Source organism: Ornithorhynchus anatinus, chromosome 6, assembly GCF_004115215.2.
Source record: "Ornithorhynchus anatinus isolate Pmale09 chromosome 6, mOrnAna1.pri.v4, whole genome shotgun sequence".
Lineage (NCBI taxonomy): Eukaryota > Metazoa > Chordata > Mammalia > Monotremata > Ornithorhynchidae > Ornithorhynchus > Ornithorhynchus anatinus.
The window spans coordinates 42,837,507-42,855,661 of record NC_041733.1 but is presented as its reverse complement, the minus strand read 5'-3'; the positions used below and the strand labels follow the sequence as shown (position 1 = coordinate 42,855,661).

At 48.6% G+C, this 18,155-nt stretch overlaps 1 protein-coding gene across 1 annotated transcript in view; it reads right to left on the bottom strand.

Annotated features, from left to right (window-relative positions):
• MAGT1 (magnesium transporter 1) overlaps window positions 1-17,785 on the bottom strand; it is a 28,184-nt gene extending 10,399 nt beyond the window's left edge. The window contains exons 1-7 of the mRNA XM_029067604.2: window positions 17,673-17,785; window positions 10,335-10,504; window positions 9,613-9,730; window positions 4,978-5,118; window positions 3,858-3,998; window positions 2,308-2,397; window positions 1,651-1,714 (exon numbers count right to left, since the gene is read on the bottom strand). Coding sequence (XP_028923437.1) covers window positions 1,651-1,714; window positions 2,308-2,397; window positions 3,858-3,998; window positions 4,978-5,118; window positions 9,613-9,730; window positions 10,335-10,504; window positions 17,673-17,765 — 817 coding nt within the window. The 5' untranslated portion in view covers window positions 17,766-17,785. The remainder of the gene's footprint in view (window positions 1-1,650; window positions 1,715-2,307; window positions 2,398-3,857; window positions 3,999-4,977; window positions 5,119-9,612; window positions 9,731-10,334; window positions 10,505-17,672) is intronic.
• Between the last annotated feature and the right edge of the window lie 370 nt (window positions 17,786-18,155).

Below are 18,155 nucleotides of genomic sequence, written 5' to 3'. Positions count from 1 at the left end.
AAGTTGATAAAGTCTGGGCCTGGGAGTCAAAAGGTCATGAGTTCTAATCCCAGCTCCGCCACTTGTCTGCTGGGTGACCTTGCACAAGTCACTTCCCTCCTCTGGGCCTATCACCCAGAGGAAATGGATAAAATGGTGGAGGGACTGGGCCCGACCTGATTTGCTTGCATCCACTCCACCCAGGTACTTAGCACAGTGCCTGGCACATAGGAAATGCTTAAATACCGCAATTATTACTATTACCACTGGAGCTGAAATTGGGAAATCAAAAAGGGGCCAGAAGAAATATTTTGGGTACCGGGGGGAAAGACAATAAAGTATCTCTGGAGGAAGGATGCCAGATTCATTCATTCAATTGTATTTGAGCAGCTGAACGGAGCACTTGTTCTTAAGCACTTGATGATTCTGTGGGGTCATATCTCTGTTTTCTAGGGTAAATTATCAATTCCCAGATAGTACGGTAATGTCTTGGGGGCTGGTTTTTGGGAAAACAAAACCCATCTGCTCTTTGCTTCCCAGGGAGAGTTGATTCCAGAGCACACATTTGCAGAGAAGCAAATGAGAAGCAACACGGCACAGTAGATAGAGCCCGGGCCTGGGAGTCAGGAGGTCATGAGTTTTAATCCCGGATCCACCGCCTGTCTGCTGGGGGACCGCGGGCAAGTCACTTCAACTTTCTGTGCCTCAGTTCCCTCACCTGTAAAATGGGGATTGAGAGTAGGGACAGGGACTTGCTTGCATCCACCCCAGCGCTGAGTACAGTGCCCAGCACACAGTAAGCACTTAACAAATACAATTATCATTATTATTATTGCAGGGACCCTGCCCATCAGCCAGCGCCAGCCCAGCTGGCCATACTCTGCTACGTCTCCACCGGGCAGGAAGCAACTGGAGGCCAGGGACCACGAGCAAAGCCCTCCCAAGCCCCGGGTGTAATGCTTTGTTCACAGTGGGTGCTCAGATACTATCAACTGATTTAAACAATTCTTCCTCCTCACTGTAAATTCTTGTGCCTGGGAGTCAGAAGGAACAGGGTCCTAATCTCGACTCTGTCTACTATGTAACCTTGGCCAAGTCACTTACTATCTCTGTGCCTCAGTTACCTCAACTGTAAAGTGAGGATTAAGTCTGTTTGCTCATGTGGGACATAGATTGGTTCCAACCTGATTAGCTTGTATCTACCCTAGTACTTAGTACGGTGCCTGGCGCTTAACAAATACCATAAAAAAAATATCTGGAGTCTCTCAAACAAAGAGAGCAAGGTTACCTTCAAAACCACAAAAATGACATTCCCCACACCTAGCTAGGTTCTTAATGAAGCAAAGCTTTTGGACCAAGCATCTTTTTTTCCCCCACCCCGCCATAAATGGGAACTTTAAAATCATCAGAAGCACCATTTCCCAAGTAAGGACAATAATAACCAGAGTAAGCTAAACAACATTCAACCACTGGAGTGTCAAGCCGACGCACAACCCCAAAAATCACCCTGCAAACTTTGTCTCCTAATGGGGGGGGGGGGGCTGTGGAGGACGAGATTCCAGTTCAACACAGAGTGGTGGCCCTGAAATGTTAAAGTATATCAGCTGGGAGCAATAGGAATGGGGGGGGGGTGGGTGAAAGGATAATGTCGGTTCGCTCTAGGAAGGATACTGAACAGCAGAACAATGTGCGTCTCAACTACAAACTGGGCTTGGCTGCTTCCATGGATATAATTCTGAAAAACAAAATGACCAAAAGTTAAATTGTTTTTAAAGGGAAAGGGACCTTTAAGCACATATTCAACTTGAGAGTCATAACAGAATCAATATTTGGGGGGGGGGGGGGGGGGGCGCAATATTGGAAGGACTAACCAAGGAAATAGATGTCTGAGAAGCTACAAAGCCATTAAAGAGTGAACTATAAGAGGTAAATGCTATTTAGAAAAACCCCAGGAGCTACAATTGAAAGCCCATTGTTCATCAGTATTTGTCACACTGTTGATATTTAAAAAAAAACAACACTTTCAAAGAACACACATTTAAATTCTTACATATTTGGGGAGAATTTCATTTTCACAAGGGAGCCCTCAAGATGTTAGACTGTGGGCAGGGGGGAACCATTTAACCCTCTGTGGCTTGAGTTGCATGGAAAAGCCCTAAAAGTTCCAGATACAGCAACCTAGGGGCATCGGGTGGCAATTCTTTCTCTGATGGGAAGCGGCGGGAGGATGAACGATTTCTATTCGTGACTGGGCGAGAGGAACACCGAAACCGCTGGCGGATCATTTGGGGGCGAGCGATGCTCACCAGACACCCTGTCTTTCCTTACCACTTGTCCTGTATGGGGATTCTTATGAGCATACGGAGGTCCTCTTATATGATTCCACATTTGGCCGGATGTCATTACGAACACAAAGCACTAGGAAGAAGATACAAAGTCCAAGTGAAATACTTATGGCTTCAAACAAAATGTCTGCATGATAAAAACGTCCTTTAGATCTTTGAGATGGATTGGGGGAGAGGAATTCTTATTTTTCCCCAGAACGAGGTCCTAAAGAAAATGAGTGTTCTGTTAGCTCACTGTCACTGTAGAATCAATGTAGCAATTATAGATTACATACATTAAATGTACACAAAATGTAGTAAAACGCCACCAAGTAGGTGCTCTTAGCATGTGAGAAGCAGCATGGCTCAGTGGAAAGAGCCCGGGCTTAGGAGTCAGAGGTCGTGGGTTCTAATCCCAGCTTTGCCACTTGTCAGCTGCGTGACCTTGGGCAAATCACTTAACTTCTCGGTGCCTCAGTTCCCTCATCTGTAAAATGGAGATTAACTATGAACCTCACATGGGACAACCTGATGACCTTGTATCTACTCTAGTGCTCAGAACAGTGCTCAGCACATAGTAAGCACTTAACAAATACCAAAATTATTATATATCACCTTCTTCATGGAAAAGAGGCAGGTTGGGTTTTTGAGGTTCAAACGTTCCAGGAAAGACAGCCAATATTTCTGACAACGTAGGCCTTGGGTTCAATCAGTGAGATCTCCCAAAAGCATGGCTGTTGGCTTCCAGAACTCTCTCTCTCTCTATTTCCTGGACCTGCAGGGCGTGTTGGATCAATCGGAGCTAAGAGTCCACTCCAAAGGCCCAACTGGGATCCAAATTCCACCCCAGCAGTGGAATATCCCGTTTGGGCTCTGGAATTTGAGGCGATGTAAAGGCAGTCTGCGAGGCGCCCGGTTACAAGCCAGTGGGGAGCAGTCCTAGTGGAAAGAGCATGGGGTTGGGAGTCACGGGACCTGAGTTCTACTTCCAGCTTCGCCTCTTGTCTGCTGGGTGACCTCGGGCAAGTCGCTTCACTTCTCTGTGCCTCAGTTACCTCATCTGTAAAATGGGGATTAAGATAGGGACAGGGACTGGGTCTGACCTGATCATCTACCCCAGCGCCAGCACATAGGCCTTCCTGGCACATTGGAAGCGCTTATCAAATGCCACAAATTATCGCTATTATTATTGGTGGGACATTGATATTCACAAAGCCATCGACTATGCTGCAGAGAGATCAATCACCCTGTTTGGAGTCAAGGACTGAATGGTCAAACTTTAGTGTCACAAAGCCACTGTATCTCATTCAATCGTATTTATTGAGCATTTATTGTGTGCAGAGCACTGTACTAAGCGCTCGCTGTCACATCCACGACCCCAGAAGACCTGAGTGAGAATTTACTGTACCACACAAATTTAAGGAGAGAAAACAAACTATCAATACCCTGTGGTATGATGGTTTTTTCCACAAATTTAAAGATGCCTGAGGGCATACCGTAATAGCTGATGTTCAAAGCAGCACCCAATTAACAAAAAAAGAAATAATCACTTACCAAGGCTAAAAAGGCCCATCCATTTTTGTTAGCGAGAAAATCCAGATTGCTTCTCCGAAGATACACGAGCCCGCCGATGACAATCAAAAGGATTCCCAACATGAGGGGACCGGCGTAATTTGGAGGCCTAATTACTCTGATCTGAGTGAACAAAAGATATAAAACACAATATAAAATAAAATATACGATATAAATGATTCTAGCTGAACAGCAGGCGTTAAAAACATCATTACAAAACAAAACCATGAATACCGGGAGTAATTCTCTACACTGTAAGCTCGCTGTGGGCAGGGAATGAGTCGGTTTATTGTTATATTGCACTCTCCCAAGGGCTTAGTGCAGTGCTCTGCACATGGTAAGAGCTCAATAGATTCCACTGGTTGACTGAAATCATTCTCACTACGAAACAACCCCCTCATGCTTTCGTCTCGCTTTCTTCAGGAGCCAAAAGCCGACTTCCAAAACTATCGGAGCGGCAGAGGAGCAAGATGACCCTCTCCTTCCCCGCACTCCATCACCAGAGAAGATCTCCCCCACTAGAACCGAAAACCCTCTCTCTCCTTCGAACGTCGGGGTGGTTCTGTTGGTTGGAACCAAGCACAGCTGTGCCTCTCGGGCCACAAAATTCTGCCCCTTCCGTTGTTACTAAATGATTGGTTTTGCTCCATTTTCGACCTCGTTTCTTTTCTGGTGCGTGCGGCTGACCTTTCCCCGCCTTTCAGACCGCAAGACGGAGCCGGAATCAACATCTTTGGATTTTTCCCTAGCAACCCGTTCCGGAGTCTTAATCTTAAGGGGGAGGGGGAGACAGACATTAATGCAAGTCAATAAATCACAGGTATGTTCATAAATGCTGCGGCGCTGGGAGCGGGGGATGAATAAAGGGAGCGAGTCAGGGCGACGCAGAAGGGAGAGGGAGAAGAGGAAAGGAGGGCTTAATCAGGGAAGGCCTCTTGGAGGAGATGGGCCTTCGATACGGCTTTGAAGTGCCGGGGCCGGGGGGAGAGTGTGATTGCCTGTCAGATATGAGGAGGGAGGGCGTCCCAGGCAAGAGACAGGATGTGAGCGAGGGGTCGGAGGCGAGATATCGGGATCACCGTCACGAGAGTGAGCGACTCACGTTGACGTCCGTCCGGTCGGCTATCCAGCGGGCCAGCTGCTCCGCGGCAAAGCCCCGCACCTGCAGCTCGTAGGTGTCCCCTCGCTTGGGTTTCCCTTTAGCTGGGAAGTTGATGAACGTCGGGGCTGAATTCATGTTTAGCTGCAATGTAGAAAACATAAAAAGACAGTCTTAGCACGACGCAGAAAGCATCGGGGAAGAGTATTCAAAATGACGCTCGCATTGTTTAGTTGCTGAAAACATCAGGTTGAACGTCACTCGGTGGTTTATCGAGTGCTTACTATGTGCAGAGCACTGTACTAGGTGCTTGGGACAGGACAATATCACGATATAACAGACACATTCCCTCAGTCTAGAGGGGGAGATGGACATTGATATAAAGAAATAAATTACAGATATATACGTAAGTGTTACGGGGCCGGGAGAGGGGATGAATAAAGGGAGCTTGAATAGTTCTTTTCTCCCAGGCTACAAGAAAAACATCCATCAGTCAGCGGTACTTAATGGGTGCTTACTGTGTGCACAATACTGTATTAAGTGCCTGGGAAGGGAAAATACAACAGACTTCGTAGACACCCTGTCTACCATGAGCTCGCAGTCTATAGGGGGACACAGACATTAATATACATAAGTAAGAGAAGCAGCGTGGCTTAGCAGAAATACCCCGGGCTTGGGAGTCAGAGGTCATGGGTTCGAATTCCGGCTCCGCCACCTGTCTGCTGGGTGACTGGGGGCAATTCACTTCACTTCTCTGGGCCTCAGTGACCTCATCTGTAAAATGGGGATGAAGACCGCGAGCCCCTCATGGGACAACCTGATTACAGTCTGAGGGTGGGACGGGACGTGTGCTAGTTAGTTATGCTCTAGACTGTAAGCTCGTTGTGAGCAGGGAATGTGTCTGTTTACTGTTATATTGTAATAATAATAATAATAATAATAATGATGGTATTTATTAAGCGCTTACTATTTGCCAAGCACTATTATAAGCACTGGGGGGATACAAGGTGATCAGGTTGTCCCACGTGGAGCTCATAGTCTTCATCCCCATTTTACATATGAGGGAACTGAGGCACAGAGAAGTTAAGTGACTTGCCCCAAGTCACACAGCTGACAAGTGGTGGAGCCGGGATTAGATCCCATGACCTCTGACTCCCAAGCCCGGGCTCTTTCCACTGAGCCATGCTGCTTCCCCAGTACTCTTCCCAGTGCTTAGTACAGTGCTCTGCACCCAATAAGTCCTCAATAAATACAATAAATAAATCAATAAATAAAACTGAATGAATGAATGAACATGCTTCCCTTCCTCCATCCTATAGGAGGGAGGTGAGGTAAATTGCATCGCCCTTTGAGTAATTTGCCTGTTTCCACCCCAGCACTTAGTACAGTGCCTAGCATAGAGTAAGCGCTGAGTAAATACTATAATTATTAGAGTGTCAAGGCCTCCATGGAGCGGGTACCTACGGAGCTGTCTAATTAAAAACCGGCTCCCTAACGCTATTAATATACTTAAATAGGCCCAGAAGACAGCATGATAATATAGAATGTGACCTAGAACCTGGGAAAAATGCAGGGCTTATTTCCTCCAAGTGCTTGGCAGTGGGAGAGCTCAAGCACAAAACATTTCTCAAGCCTCCTCTATCTTTTCCTGTAAGCATCTTGCTGCTCAAATCTTTTGGAGGTGGGGAAAAAAAAAAAAGAATACCTTGGAGCTGTAAGGATTTTTAGGTGGTAACGAGAGTGGTTGAGACCCTTCCTTTTGGGGGGGGGGGGGTGTATGTCCCCCGCTCCCCACATCAGCCCCTTCATCTGGAATCATCTCCCCCAATCTCCCCACCCCAAGAGTGTGCTGGGTGGCAGAAAAACCAGCTCTACATGCTACGGTATTTTCAGCCCAGTGAAGGGTACTGGTCAAAAAAAATAAAATGTGATCAACGAGGATAATCTCACACTTGAACTCTGAAGAAAGAGGAAAATGGTTCTCGATGAGCTCCGGGAACCACTTCCTTTGATGTCTGATAAAGCCCAAACTGGCTTTCAGGGGACGGCACGAAGATCCTATGTTCGTTTCACTCCTCTTCCCCTAGGCAAAAGCCTTTGCGGGAGTCTTCAGAGGTAGAAAAACGAGCAGGATGTGGCTGTGCCGTGAGCTATGAGCAAGTTGCTTATTTTCATTTGGGTGGAATTGAGATCTTTGGCAGCTAAAGCACAGTGACCTCAAAACTAATTCTTTCACCTGAAATGAAGCTTTTAAACCGATTCGCTTCTGCCATAAAGCGATGCTTTCACTATGAGCTTTGGATAGAATTCAATAGTGGAATTAGGAATTGTTCTTCCAAAGGCTCGCGTCGCTCTGACGTTGGACCCGGGGTTCTCACTAGACTCCGAATCTTCCCCAACACAGGGTAATAATAATAACGATAATTACGTGCAAGGCACTGTACTAAGTGCTGGGGCAGATAGTGGATACAAGCACATCGGGTTGGACGCAGTCCCTGTCCCACGTGACGTTCAGTCTCGATTCCCATTTTACAGACGAGGTAACTGAGGCCCAGAGAAGTGAGGTGACTTGCCCAACGTCACCCAGCAGACAAGTGGCGGAGGTGGGATTAGAATCCATGATCTTCTGACTCCCAGGCCCGGGCTCTAGCCATCGGCCCTGCTGCTTCTCACACGGTACCACGGAAGGCGGAGAACCGATTATTCCTAGGCAGAGCATGTGCTTAATGTAGAGGTTAAACTTGGGGGCTCTCCAAGTTTTCTAAACAGTCCCAACCTGGTAATCGAGTAAAAAAGTAGAGGCAGCGTGACTTAATGGAGAGAGCACAGGCTTGGGAGTCTAAAGGACCTGGGTTTTAATTCCAGCTCCGCCACGTTTCTGCTGTGGGACCTTGGGCAACTCGTTTGGCTTCTCTGGGCCTCAGTTACCTCATCTCTAAAATGGGGATTAAGAGCATGAGCACCATGTGGGACAGGGACTGTGTCCAACCCAATTAACGTGTAACTATCCTAGCTCTTAAGAACAGTGCTTGGCACAAAGTAAGCGCTTAACAAGTGCCACAATAATAATTAATAATGCGCCCAAGCACCGTGTCATGCTAGTTTTTATAAATTGTTCCACTACTTGGTTTTTTCACGGTGTTGTTCTCTATGCTCCTCCGAGCTCGCACAAGCTAGGACTGTCCACTCCTTATGGGGAGGGATAGTGTCGACCTGAAGCAACGTGGCCTAGTGGATAGAGCACGGGCCTGGGAGTCAGGAGGTCATGGGTTCTAATTCCGGCTCCACCACACGTGTACTGTGTGACCCTAAGCAGGTCACTTCACTTCTCTGTGCCTCAGTTACCTCAACTGTAAAATGGGGATTAGGAGTGTGAGCCCTACGTGGGCCTGGGACTGTGTCCAACCTACTAACTTGAATCCACCCTAGCACTTAGGACACAGTACATGCTTAACAAACACCATAATTGTCATTACTCTATTATATTGTCCTCTCCAAGACGCTTAGTACAATGCTCCGCACACAGTAAGTGCTCAATAAATACCGTTGATCAATTGATAGTTCTACCAACCTCCTGAGTGAGGTTCATTTTTCCTTCCTCACTGAATTGCGTACTGTACTGGACCTCACCCAGTTTTGACTCATAATGCTGCCTCTGAATCGAGATCTTTTTTTCATTTGAATCACCTTTTTTTTTTTTTCTTTTCTTTCGGTTAAGCGCTTATTATGTGCCAGGCACTGGACTAAGCGCTGGGGTGGATACGAGCCAATCGAGTTGGACACAGTCCCTGACCCACGTGGGGCTCACAGGCTTAATCCCCATTTTTCAGATCAGGTCATCGAGGCACAGCCGAGTGACCTGCCCGAGGTCATACGGCGGATAAGTGGCAGAGCCGGGATTAGAACCCAGTCCTTCTGACTCCCAGGCCCGGGTTCTTTTTGCAAGGCCGTGCTGCTTCCCTATAAACCCTCATCGTTATCATCAATGATATTTATTGAGCATTTACTAAGTGCAGAGCACCGAACTAAGTATTTAGGAGAGTGGAATACTACAGAGTTGGCAGGCGTACTCCCTGTCCTGCCCCAACTCTTTCTCCCCTCTACTCCGCATCCGGGCTGCGTCTCACACAGTACTGCAGAACGCGGAGAACCGATTAGTCTTAGGCAGAGCCTGTTCCTCTTTTCCCACTCAATTCCTCCTCTCCCAGTCCCTTCTCCATCATCCCTGCAATTGGATTTGCTTCCTTTATTCACCCGTGTCAGCCCCACAGCATCTACATACGTATCCCCAATTTATTTATATTAATGTCCGTCTCCCCCTCAAGACTCTAAGCTTGCAAGGAACGTGTCTGTTATATTACGTCGGACTCTCCCCAGCGCTTAGTACGGCTGCCCGGCACGCAGTAAGCACTCAATAAACACGTTTGACTGAGGTTACAGTCCAGGGCAGGGGGACAGATGTTGATATAAATTATTAAGTCGTAATAGATCATTTAGAGATACGTACATAAGGTCTGTGGGGTTGACGGTGGGGTGAATATCAAATGCCCAAATGTCACAGATCCAAGTGGAATATGGTTTTCTTGAGTGCTAGCTCCCTCCCCTCGGGTATGTCTTCTCAGGAAGAAAGGATCTTACCAGCTGAAATACATCCGACCCTTCGTCGAAATCCACCATGGCGAAAAAGATCTTGTTGGTAAACGCGCTGGAAAATCTCCAGGAGTGGGCTAAAATCTGGTACTCCTCATCTGCCTGTCTGGGAAAACAGAAACGCAATTCTGTGAAAACCCAAGCAGAAAAATAACTCTGGGAGACACAAGTTCACTTACGACATTCAAGGACAGGGGAGTCATTTTGAAGGGCACACAACATATGCTTAAGGGAGAGACAGCTCGATGCATTGATAATGGACTTTGCTATTATGCTTATATATTAAAAAAATTGCAGGCGGGTCTTCAGAAGCAGCACGGCGTAGCGGATAGCGCACGGCCCTGGGAATCAGAAGATCAGGGTTCTAAAACCAGCTCCGCCACTTGTCTGCGGCGTGACCTCGGGCATGTCACTTCACTTCTGTGTGCCTCAGTTCCCTCGTCTGTAAAAGGGGGATTGAGACTGTGAGCCCCACGTGGGGCAGGGACTGGGTCCAACCCGATTTGCCTGTACCCACCCCATCACTCAGAACAGTGCCTGGCACAGAGTACGCGCCTAACGAAAACCATAATTATTATTCTTTGATCCACGCTCATAAGAGAATGTTGTGGCTGAAAGGGTCAAGACACCGTGAGCTCAAGGCAGAAAAGTGATTCTGCAGGAAGTGACAGGGTAAGCTTGATTTCTCAAAAAGAGTGAAATATCCTTACTTGCACACGACACATTGTCTGTGAGGCTGAAGAGCCGTGAACATCACGATGACGGAGTAGTTCCTCGGCGGGGCCTTAACGAGGCGGCGAAATTTGTCTCCGTTCATTCGAATTACAGCCCTTTTGTTGGTCCATTCCATGAGCTGGCTAACTTTTTCAGACAACACCATCTGTAAAACCCAAAGAGATCCTTTTTCGTACCAATACCAGCTTGCAACTTCACGGAACCAAAACGAGATGTCAGACGGAGTTCTGGGAACATTATTCATTCCATTGTATTTATTGAGCGCTCACTGTGTCCAGAGCCCTGTCCTAAGTGCTTGGGAAAGTACAACTCAACAAAACATTATGGGACAGCTCAAGTGTTCTTTCAGGAAGGAAAGACTGGGACTGTCACTTTACTTCTCTGGGCCTCAGTTAGCTCATCTGTAAAATGGGGATTGAGACTGTGAGCCCCACGTGGGACAGGGACTGTGTCCAAATCGATTTGCTTGTATCTACCCCGGCACTTAGTACAGTGCCTGGCACCCAGGAAGCACTTAAACACCACCATTATTATTATTATGAGCTCAAATTTGGCCAGACCCCAGGGGGTTCCTAGCTGGGCCTTTTCCACTCTTATCTGAGGGAAAAATTCCCCAGGATTCAGACCTATTCCTTCAGGATACTAACAGTAGTCCCTTGCCAGTCGTGGATTTTTGGCACCGGTTTCATCTCCTGGAAGTCGGCCTGACCTGTGCTCACGGCCACGGCGGTGATGTGGTGGATGCCCCCTCCTTTCCTCCACTCCCCCAGCCCCTACTGCCCGGTGGCTAACAGCCACGACCCCGGCCTCTTCTGGGTTGGCCGGCCACCTTCCCGCAATCCCCTCCCGCCCCCGGGACATCCTGGAAGTTGCAAGGTGTAGAACAATCTTTCTAGTTCATTCAACTGTATTTACTGAGCGTTTACTGTGTACAGAGCCCTTTACTAAACGCTTGGAAAGTACATTTGGCAACAGATAGAGACAATCTCTACCCAACAATGGACTGTGTCTCAGTCACAGACAACAAAAGAAATAGACAGACATCAATTGCATCAGTATAAACAGAATTATATATACACATATATATGTATATACACATATATATACGCATCAGTAATAAAATGAATAGAATAATAAATATGTACATGTATACACAAGTGCTGTGGGGCAGGAAAGGGGCAGAGGAGAGGGAGACGGGGCAATGGGGAGGAGGAGCAGAGGAAAAAGGAGGGGGCTCAGTCTGGGAAGGTCTCCTGGAGGAGGTGAGCTCTCAGTAGGACTTTGAAGGGGGAAGAGAGCTAGTTTGAGGAGGGAGGGCATTCCAGCAAATCGGGAGGACGTGGCCAGGGGTCGACGGCGGGACGGGCGAGAACGAGGCCCAGTGAGGAGGTGAGCGGCAGAGGAGCGGAGTGTACTGGGTGGGCGGTAGAAGGAGAGAAGGGACGTGAGGTAGAAGGGGATTAGGGGATGGAGAGCTATGAAGCCGGGAGTGAGGAGTTTCTGCTTCATGTGAAGGTTGATGGGCAACAACGGGAGATTTCTGAGGAGGGGGATGACAAGCCCAGAGGGTTTCTGCAGAGATAATCCGGGCAGCGAAGTATAGACTGAAGTGGGAAAAGGCAGGAGGTCGGGAGATCAGAAAGGAGGCTGACGAAGTCATCCAGTTGGCATAGGATGAGAGATGGTACTAACGTGGTAGCGGTTTAAAGGGAGAGGAAAGGGCGGATCTCGGCGATGTTATGGAGGTGAGACCGGCGGGTTTGGGTGACAGACTGGTTACGTGGGGTGACCTGTCTTCTAAAGGACACCGGACATGAATTCATAAATAACGTCTTACTCGGATCTGGTTCTGCCAGTGAGTTTGAAAAGGAAACTCGTCTCTCACTGAGAACCTATTCAAGGAAACTTGTTACTGGATACGTCTGCGAACACTGCCCTTCCCTAGATTCTGCTTTACGGGCAAAGACTGACCACAAGTAGTATCAGGTGAGGGCCAAGTGCTCAACAAATACTGACCCGTTACGGGTAGAAGAATGTGTTTGGTTCCTCTTCCCAAACAGCTACAGTCTTTACTGGCACGACTGCCCACGAACAAAGAGTTACAACCAGATTTTTTAAATTTTTTGATTAATTTAAATTTAATTTTTGAAGGATGGACTGCTTAGAGGAAGGTGGCTTTTCTAAGTGGCAAAGAACACAAGAGGGAAGGGAAATAGAAAGGCAAGAACTTCCCGAAACACTCCTATACTTCAAAGAAGGAACTGTTGGGGCTGGAGATAGACTTTCTGGACGACGAGTTAGAAAACATTCTCGTCCTGATCACACGGCCTCGGCTCGCATCGATGGAAATATGCCTACGTGGCAGACGAGAATTCCCCCCTTGTAGACTGTAAAGCTCCTGGAGGTTGGGGCTCCTAACTACCGACTCTACTGAATTGTACTTTCCAAAGTGCTTTGTACTGTGCTAAAAATAACGACGGTATTTGTTAAGCGTTTAGTACATAGTCAGGCACTTTCTAAGCACTGAGATAGATTCATGCTAATCAGGTTGGAGCTGTCCCACCTGGGGCTTGCAGTCTTAAATCCCCACTTTACAGATGAAGTAACTGAGGCCCAGAGAAGTGAAGTGACCCAACTGAGGCCCAGAGAAGTGAAGTGACTTGCCTGGAGCTTAGGACAGTGCACATAGTAAGCGCTTAACAAATACCAACATTACTATTCTTATTATATTAGTATTATTATAGCCACTCTGCTTAAGGGTTTTCCAAAGCTAAAGATTCCCCAACTTGTCCTACTGGCCTCTTCCAAGGTTTTAATCGCTCTGGGTCCAGAGGATTCCCGGTGCTCCAAGAATGTCTCTGCTTAAACTGACCATTATTTCCAATATATTCTTCTGTCTGCTCAACTAGAGACCGAACAGTCCACATTTCCCCCAACCCCCGACTCTAAAAACCCCTCAGACTGGCTAAAATGCAGAGGTTGCAGAGGCTGCTTGAGAAGCGGCGGGGCTTAGTGGAAAGAGCCTGGGCTTGGGGGTCAGAGGTCACGGGTTCTAATCCCGGCTCTGCCACTTGTCAGCTATGTGACCTTGGGCAAATCACTTCACTTCTCTGTGCCTCAGTTACCTCATCTGGAAAACGGGGATTAAGAATGTGAGCCCCACGTGGGACCACCTGATTACCTGTATCTCCCTCGGCGCTTGGCACATAGTAAGTGCTTAACAAATACCATCATGATTATTATTATATTGTATTCTCCCAAGTGCTCAGTGCAGTGTTCTGCACACAGTAAGCACTCAATAAATACGCTTCACCGACATAATAAGTGCTTAACAATTAGCAAAATCATCTCTAATTTCCTTACACAACTTTTTCTAGTCTAATAATAATAATGGTCGTATTTATTAAGGGCTTGGGAAGCGGTGTGGCACAGTGGACAGAGCATGGGCCTGGGAGTCATAAGGGCCTGGGTTCTAAACCCCGGCTCTGCCGCCTGTCTGCCGTGTGACCTTGGGCAACTCACTTCAGTTCTCTGGGCCTCAGTTACCTCATCTGTAAAATGAGGATTAAGCCTGGGAGCCCCATAAGGGACAGGGACCGTGTCCACCCTGATTTGCTTGTATCCACCCCAGCACTCAGTTCAATGCCTGGCACATAGAAAACACTTAACAAATACCCCAATTATTATTACTAAAGGCCAACACTGTATTAAATGGGGGGGGGGGGGGTAAATAGAGATTTAATCAGTCGCTGGCCCTGTCCCACTTGGGACTCTCCGTTTAAGTAAGAGGGAGAACAGGTATTAAAGCCCCATTTTACAGATGAGGAAACAGAGACAAGGAGAATTCAAGATTTACACCGCTGGCAAGTGGCAGAACAGAGTTTAGAACCCAGGTCCTCTGACTCCCAGGCCCGTGCCCGTTCCCCTAGTCCGCACGGCTTCTCGGCCTAATGTGACTCTCAAACCGTCTGCTCAGATGAAAGTGATCCACACCCGAGCATTTTCACATCAGGTAAGCCGGTAGCCTTTTTCAGGATGTATATTTAGTAACGGTTAAAAGAGGTAGATTGAATGTCCTTTCCTTGTGGGCTAGCTTGTTTCACTCCTCTAACCACAAAGTATCAATCAAGGGGAAGTCCAGAGAGCTCTCAACCTGGAACCGACAAATAACCGACGAGCACCGGAGCCTGAAAGTGAATCTGAGACTCACGGGATGGACGAGAAGTCACCGGCTGGTGTTAAATTCAGGGAGCGTAGGTGATAAGAAAATACCTCACTCTAGAAAAGCACCTCCGCTCACAACTGCTTCCCATCGGATTCCTTCCACTAAATGCCCACAAAAAGAAACAGAAAACCAGTGTCTGACGCCGGGCTTGGGCCTCGGAAGGAGCTGGGTTCTAATTCCAGCTCCGCCACTTATCTGCTGTGTGCCCTTGAGCAAGTCATTTCACCTCTCTGGCCTCTCTGAACTCACCGTTAAATAGGGAATAACACCGAGAGCCCCGTGCGGGATACGGATTGTGTCCAACCTGATGACTCTCTATCTATCCCGGTGCTTAGAATAGTGCCTGGAACACAGAAAGCCCTGAGTCCGTTGTTGGGGAGCGACTGTCCCCATCTGTAGGCGAACTGCACAATCCAAGCGCTTAGTAGAGTGCTCTGCACACAGTAAGCGCTCAGTAAATACGACTGAATGAATAGCATGAATAGAGAAGCAGCGTGGCTCAGGGGAAAGAGACTGGGCTTGGGAGTCAGAGGTCATGGGCTCGAATTCCGGCTCCACCACTTGTCAGCTGTGTGACTGTGGGCAAGTCACTTGGCTTCTTTGGGCCTCAGTGACCTCATCTGGAAAATGGGGATTGAAACTGTGAGCCCCACGTGGGACAGGGACTGCATCCAACCCGATCTGCTTGTATCCACCCCGGCGCTTAGTACAGTGCCTGGCACATAATTAAGCGCTTAACAAATGCCATAATTATTATTATTCTCTGGGCCTCAGTGACCTCATCTGTAAAATGGGGATGAAGACTGTGAGCCTCACAGGGGACAACCTGATGACCCTGGATCTACCCCAGCGCTTAGAACAGGGCTCTGCACATAGTAAGCGCTTAACAAATACCAACATTATTATTATTATTCCCATCTCTGAGTTTATCGGGCCACTGAGAATGTTGAACAGGAGAGAACTCATTTTGAAAGCAGAAGGATTCTTTCTCTAGAAAATTAGCTTCTCCCTGTCTTGGATCTTTTACTCAATCGATCTTATAATGCTTATTTGCTTATAATGCTTAAATAAGAATGCTTATGTGGGGCAGAACACTGTACTGAACGCTTGGCAAAGTACAGTGTAACCAAATAACAGTTGGTAGAAACGATCCCTGGCCTTCAGACAGATCGTTCCCTCTACGAATGCACTGAATCCCAAGTATTAAAACCACTTTCTTCAACTGTAGCTTGCAAGAGAACTTTGGCTGCCGTCCCTAAAGGATTTTTCTGCTCCTGGCCCTCACCCCAACTCCAGGGAATGTGGGGGCACCAGGCTCAAAGGTATGTCCAAAAAGCAGCATGGAACAGGTCTGGGAGTTAAAGGACCCGGGTTCTAATCCTGATTCTGGCACTGGCCTGCTGTTTGACCTTGGATAACTTATCTGTGTCTCAGTTGCTTCACCTGCAAAATGGGGATTAAGACTGTGAGCCCCATTTATTGCTATTGTTCTTGTCTGTCCGTCTCCCCCCATTAGACTGTAAACCCCTCCAAGGGCAGGGACTGTCTCTGTTACTGATTTGTCCATTCCAAGCGCTTAGTACAGTGCTCTGCACATAGTAAGCACTCAATAAATACTAAGCAGCGTGGCTCAGTGGAAAGAGCCCGGGTTTGGGAGTCAGAGGTCATGGGTTCGAATCCCGGCTCTGCCACCTGTCAGCTGTGTGACTGTGGGCAAGTCCCTTCCCTTCTCTGGGCCTCAGTTCCCTCACCTGGAAAATGGGGATGAAGATTGTGAGCCTCACGTGGGACAACTGATGACCCCGTATCTCCCCCAGCGCTTAGAACAGTGTTCTGCACATAGTAAGCGCTTAACAAATACCAACATCATTATTATTATTATTAGAGAAGCAGCGGGGCTCAGTGGAAAGAGCCTGGGCGTGGGAGTCAGAGGTCATGGGTTCGAATTCCGCCTCTGCCGCCTGTCAGCAGTGTGACTGTGGGCAAGTCATTTCACTTCTCTGGGCCTCAGTGACCTCATCTGTAAAATGGGGATGAAGACCGTGAGCCTCATGTGGGACAACCTGATGACCCCGGATCTCTCCCTGCGCTTAGAACAGTGCTCTGCACCTAGGAAGCGCTTAACAAATCCCAACATTATTATTCTTCATTTCTCTGGGCCTCAGTTTCCTCCTCTGTAAAATGGGGATGAAGACTGGGAGCCTCACGTGGGACCACCTGATGACCCCGTATCTCCCCCAGCGCTTAGAACAGTGCTCTGCACATAGTAAGCGCTTAACAAATATTAACCTTATTATTCTTCTTCACTTCTCTGTGCCTCAGTTCCCTCATCTGTAAAATGGGAATGAAGCCTGTGAGCCTCACATGGGACAACCTGATGCCCCCGTCTCTCCCCCAGCGCTTAGAACAGTGCTCTGCACATAGGAAGCGCTCAACAAATCCCAACATTATTATTCTTCTTCACTTCTCTGGGCCTCAGTTCCCTCATCTGTAAAATGGGGATGAAGACTGGGAGCCTCACGTGGGACCACCTGATGACCCTGTGTCTCCCCCAGCGCTTAAAACAGTGCTCTGCACCTAGGAAGCGCTTAACAAATCCCAACATTATTCTTCTTCACTTCTCTGGGCCTCAGTTCCCTCATCTGTAAAATGGGGATGAAGACTGGGAGCCTCACGTAGGGCAACCTGATGCCCCTGGATCTCCCCCAGCGCTTAGAACAGCGCTCTGCACCTAGGAGGCGCTTAACAGATACCAACATTATTGTTATTGAATGAATGAATGTAGGGCAGGGGCTGTATACAGCCTACTTAACTTGTGTCCGCCCCAGCACTTACTAATAATAATAACGACGGTATCGGCTAGGCGCTTACTATGTGCCGAGCACTGCTCTAAGCGCTGAGGTAGACACAGGGTTACCAGACTGTCCCCCAGGGGGCCTACCGTCTTCCTCCCCATTTTCCAGATGAGGTCACTGAGGCAGAGAAGCGACTTGCCCACAGTGCGACCCAGCAGATAACGTGGCGGGGGCGGGATTCGAACCCACGACCTCGGACTCTTCCCCCCCGCCCCCCGGCCCCTCTTCCTCACCTCCTTCTTGCGCTGGGCCTCGGAGGGCGCGGCCCCCAGCAGCAACAGGAGAAGAGCCACCAAGCCCCCCAAGAGGCCCCTCACCGCCGCCATCTTGGCCGCCCCTCCCCCCCCTTCTCCTCAGAACCCAACTTTCGCCCGGGCCGGAAGTGGAGGGCGGGGCGCGAGGACGGGGCGCGAGGGCGGGGCGCGAGGACGCGGCGCGAGCCCCGCCCCCGTCGCTCATTGGCCCTCGCCGACCCCGCCCCGACGGCCCGCGGCTTCCCATTGGTCGCCCCCGGCCTCCCGGTGGCCAATCAGGGGAGGGCGAGCTGGTGCCTCCTCATTGGTCAGTTTGGACGGCGGGCGCCTCCGCCCCCCCCCCCGCCCTCGCGCTCTTCGCAGTGTGGGCACGTGGCCTGCTGGTTTTCCCCACCCCTATTAACAACACAATACACAGAAATCATACCCTGAAAATAATAATAATAATGTTGGTATTTGTTA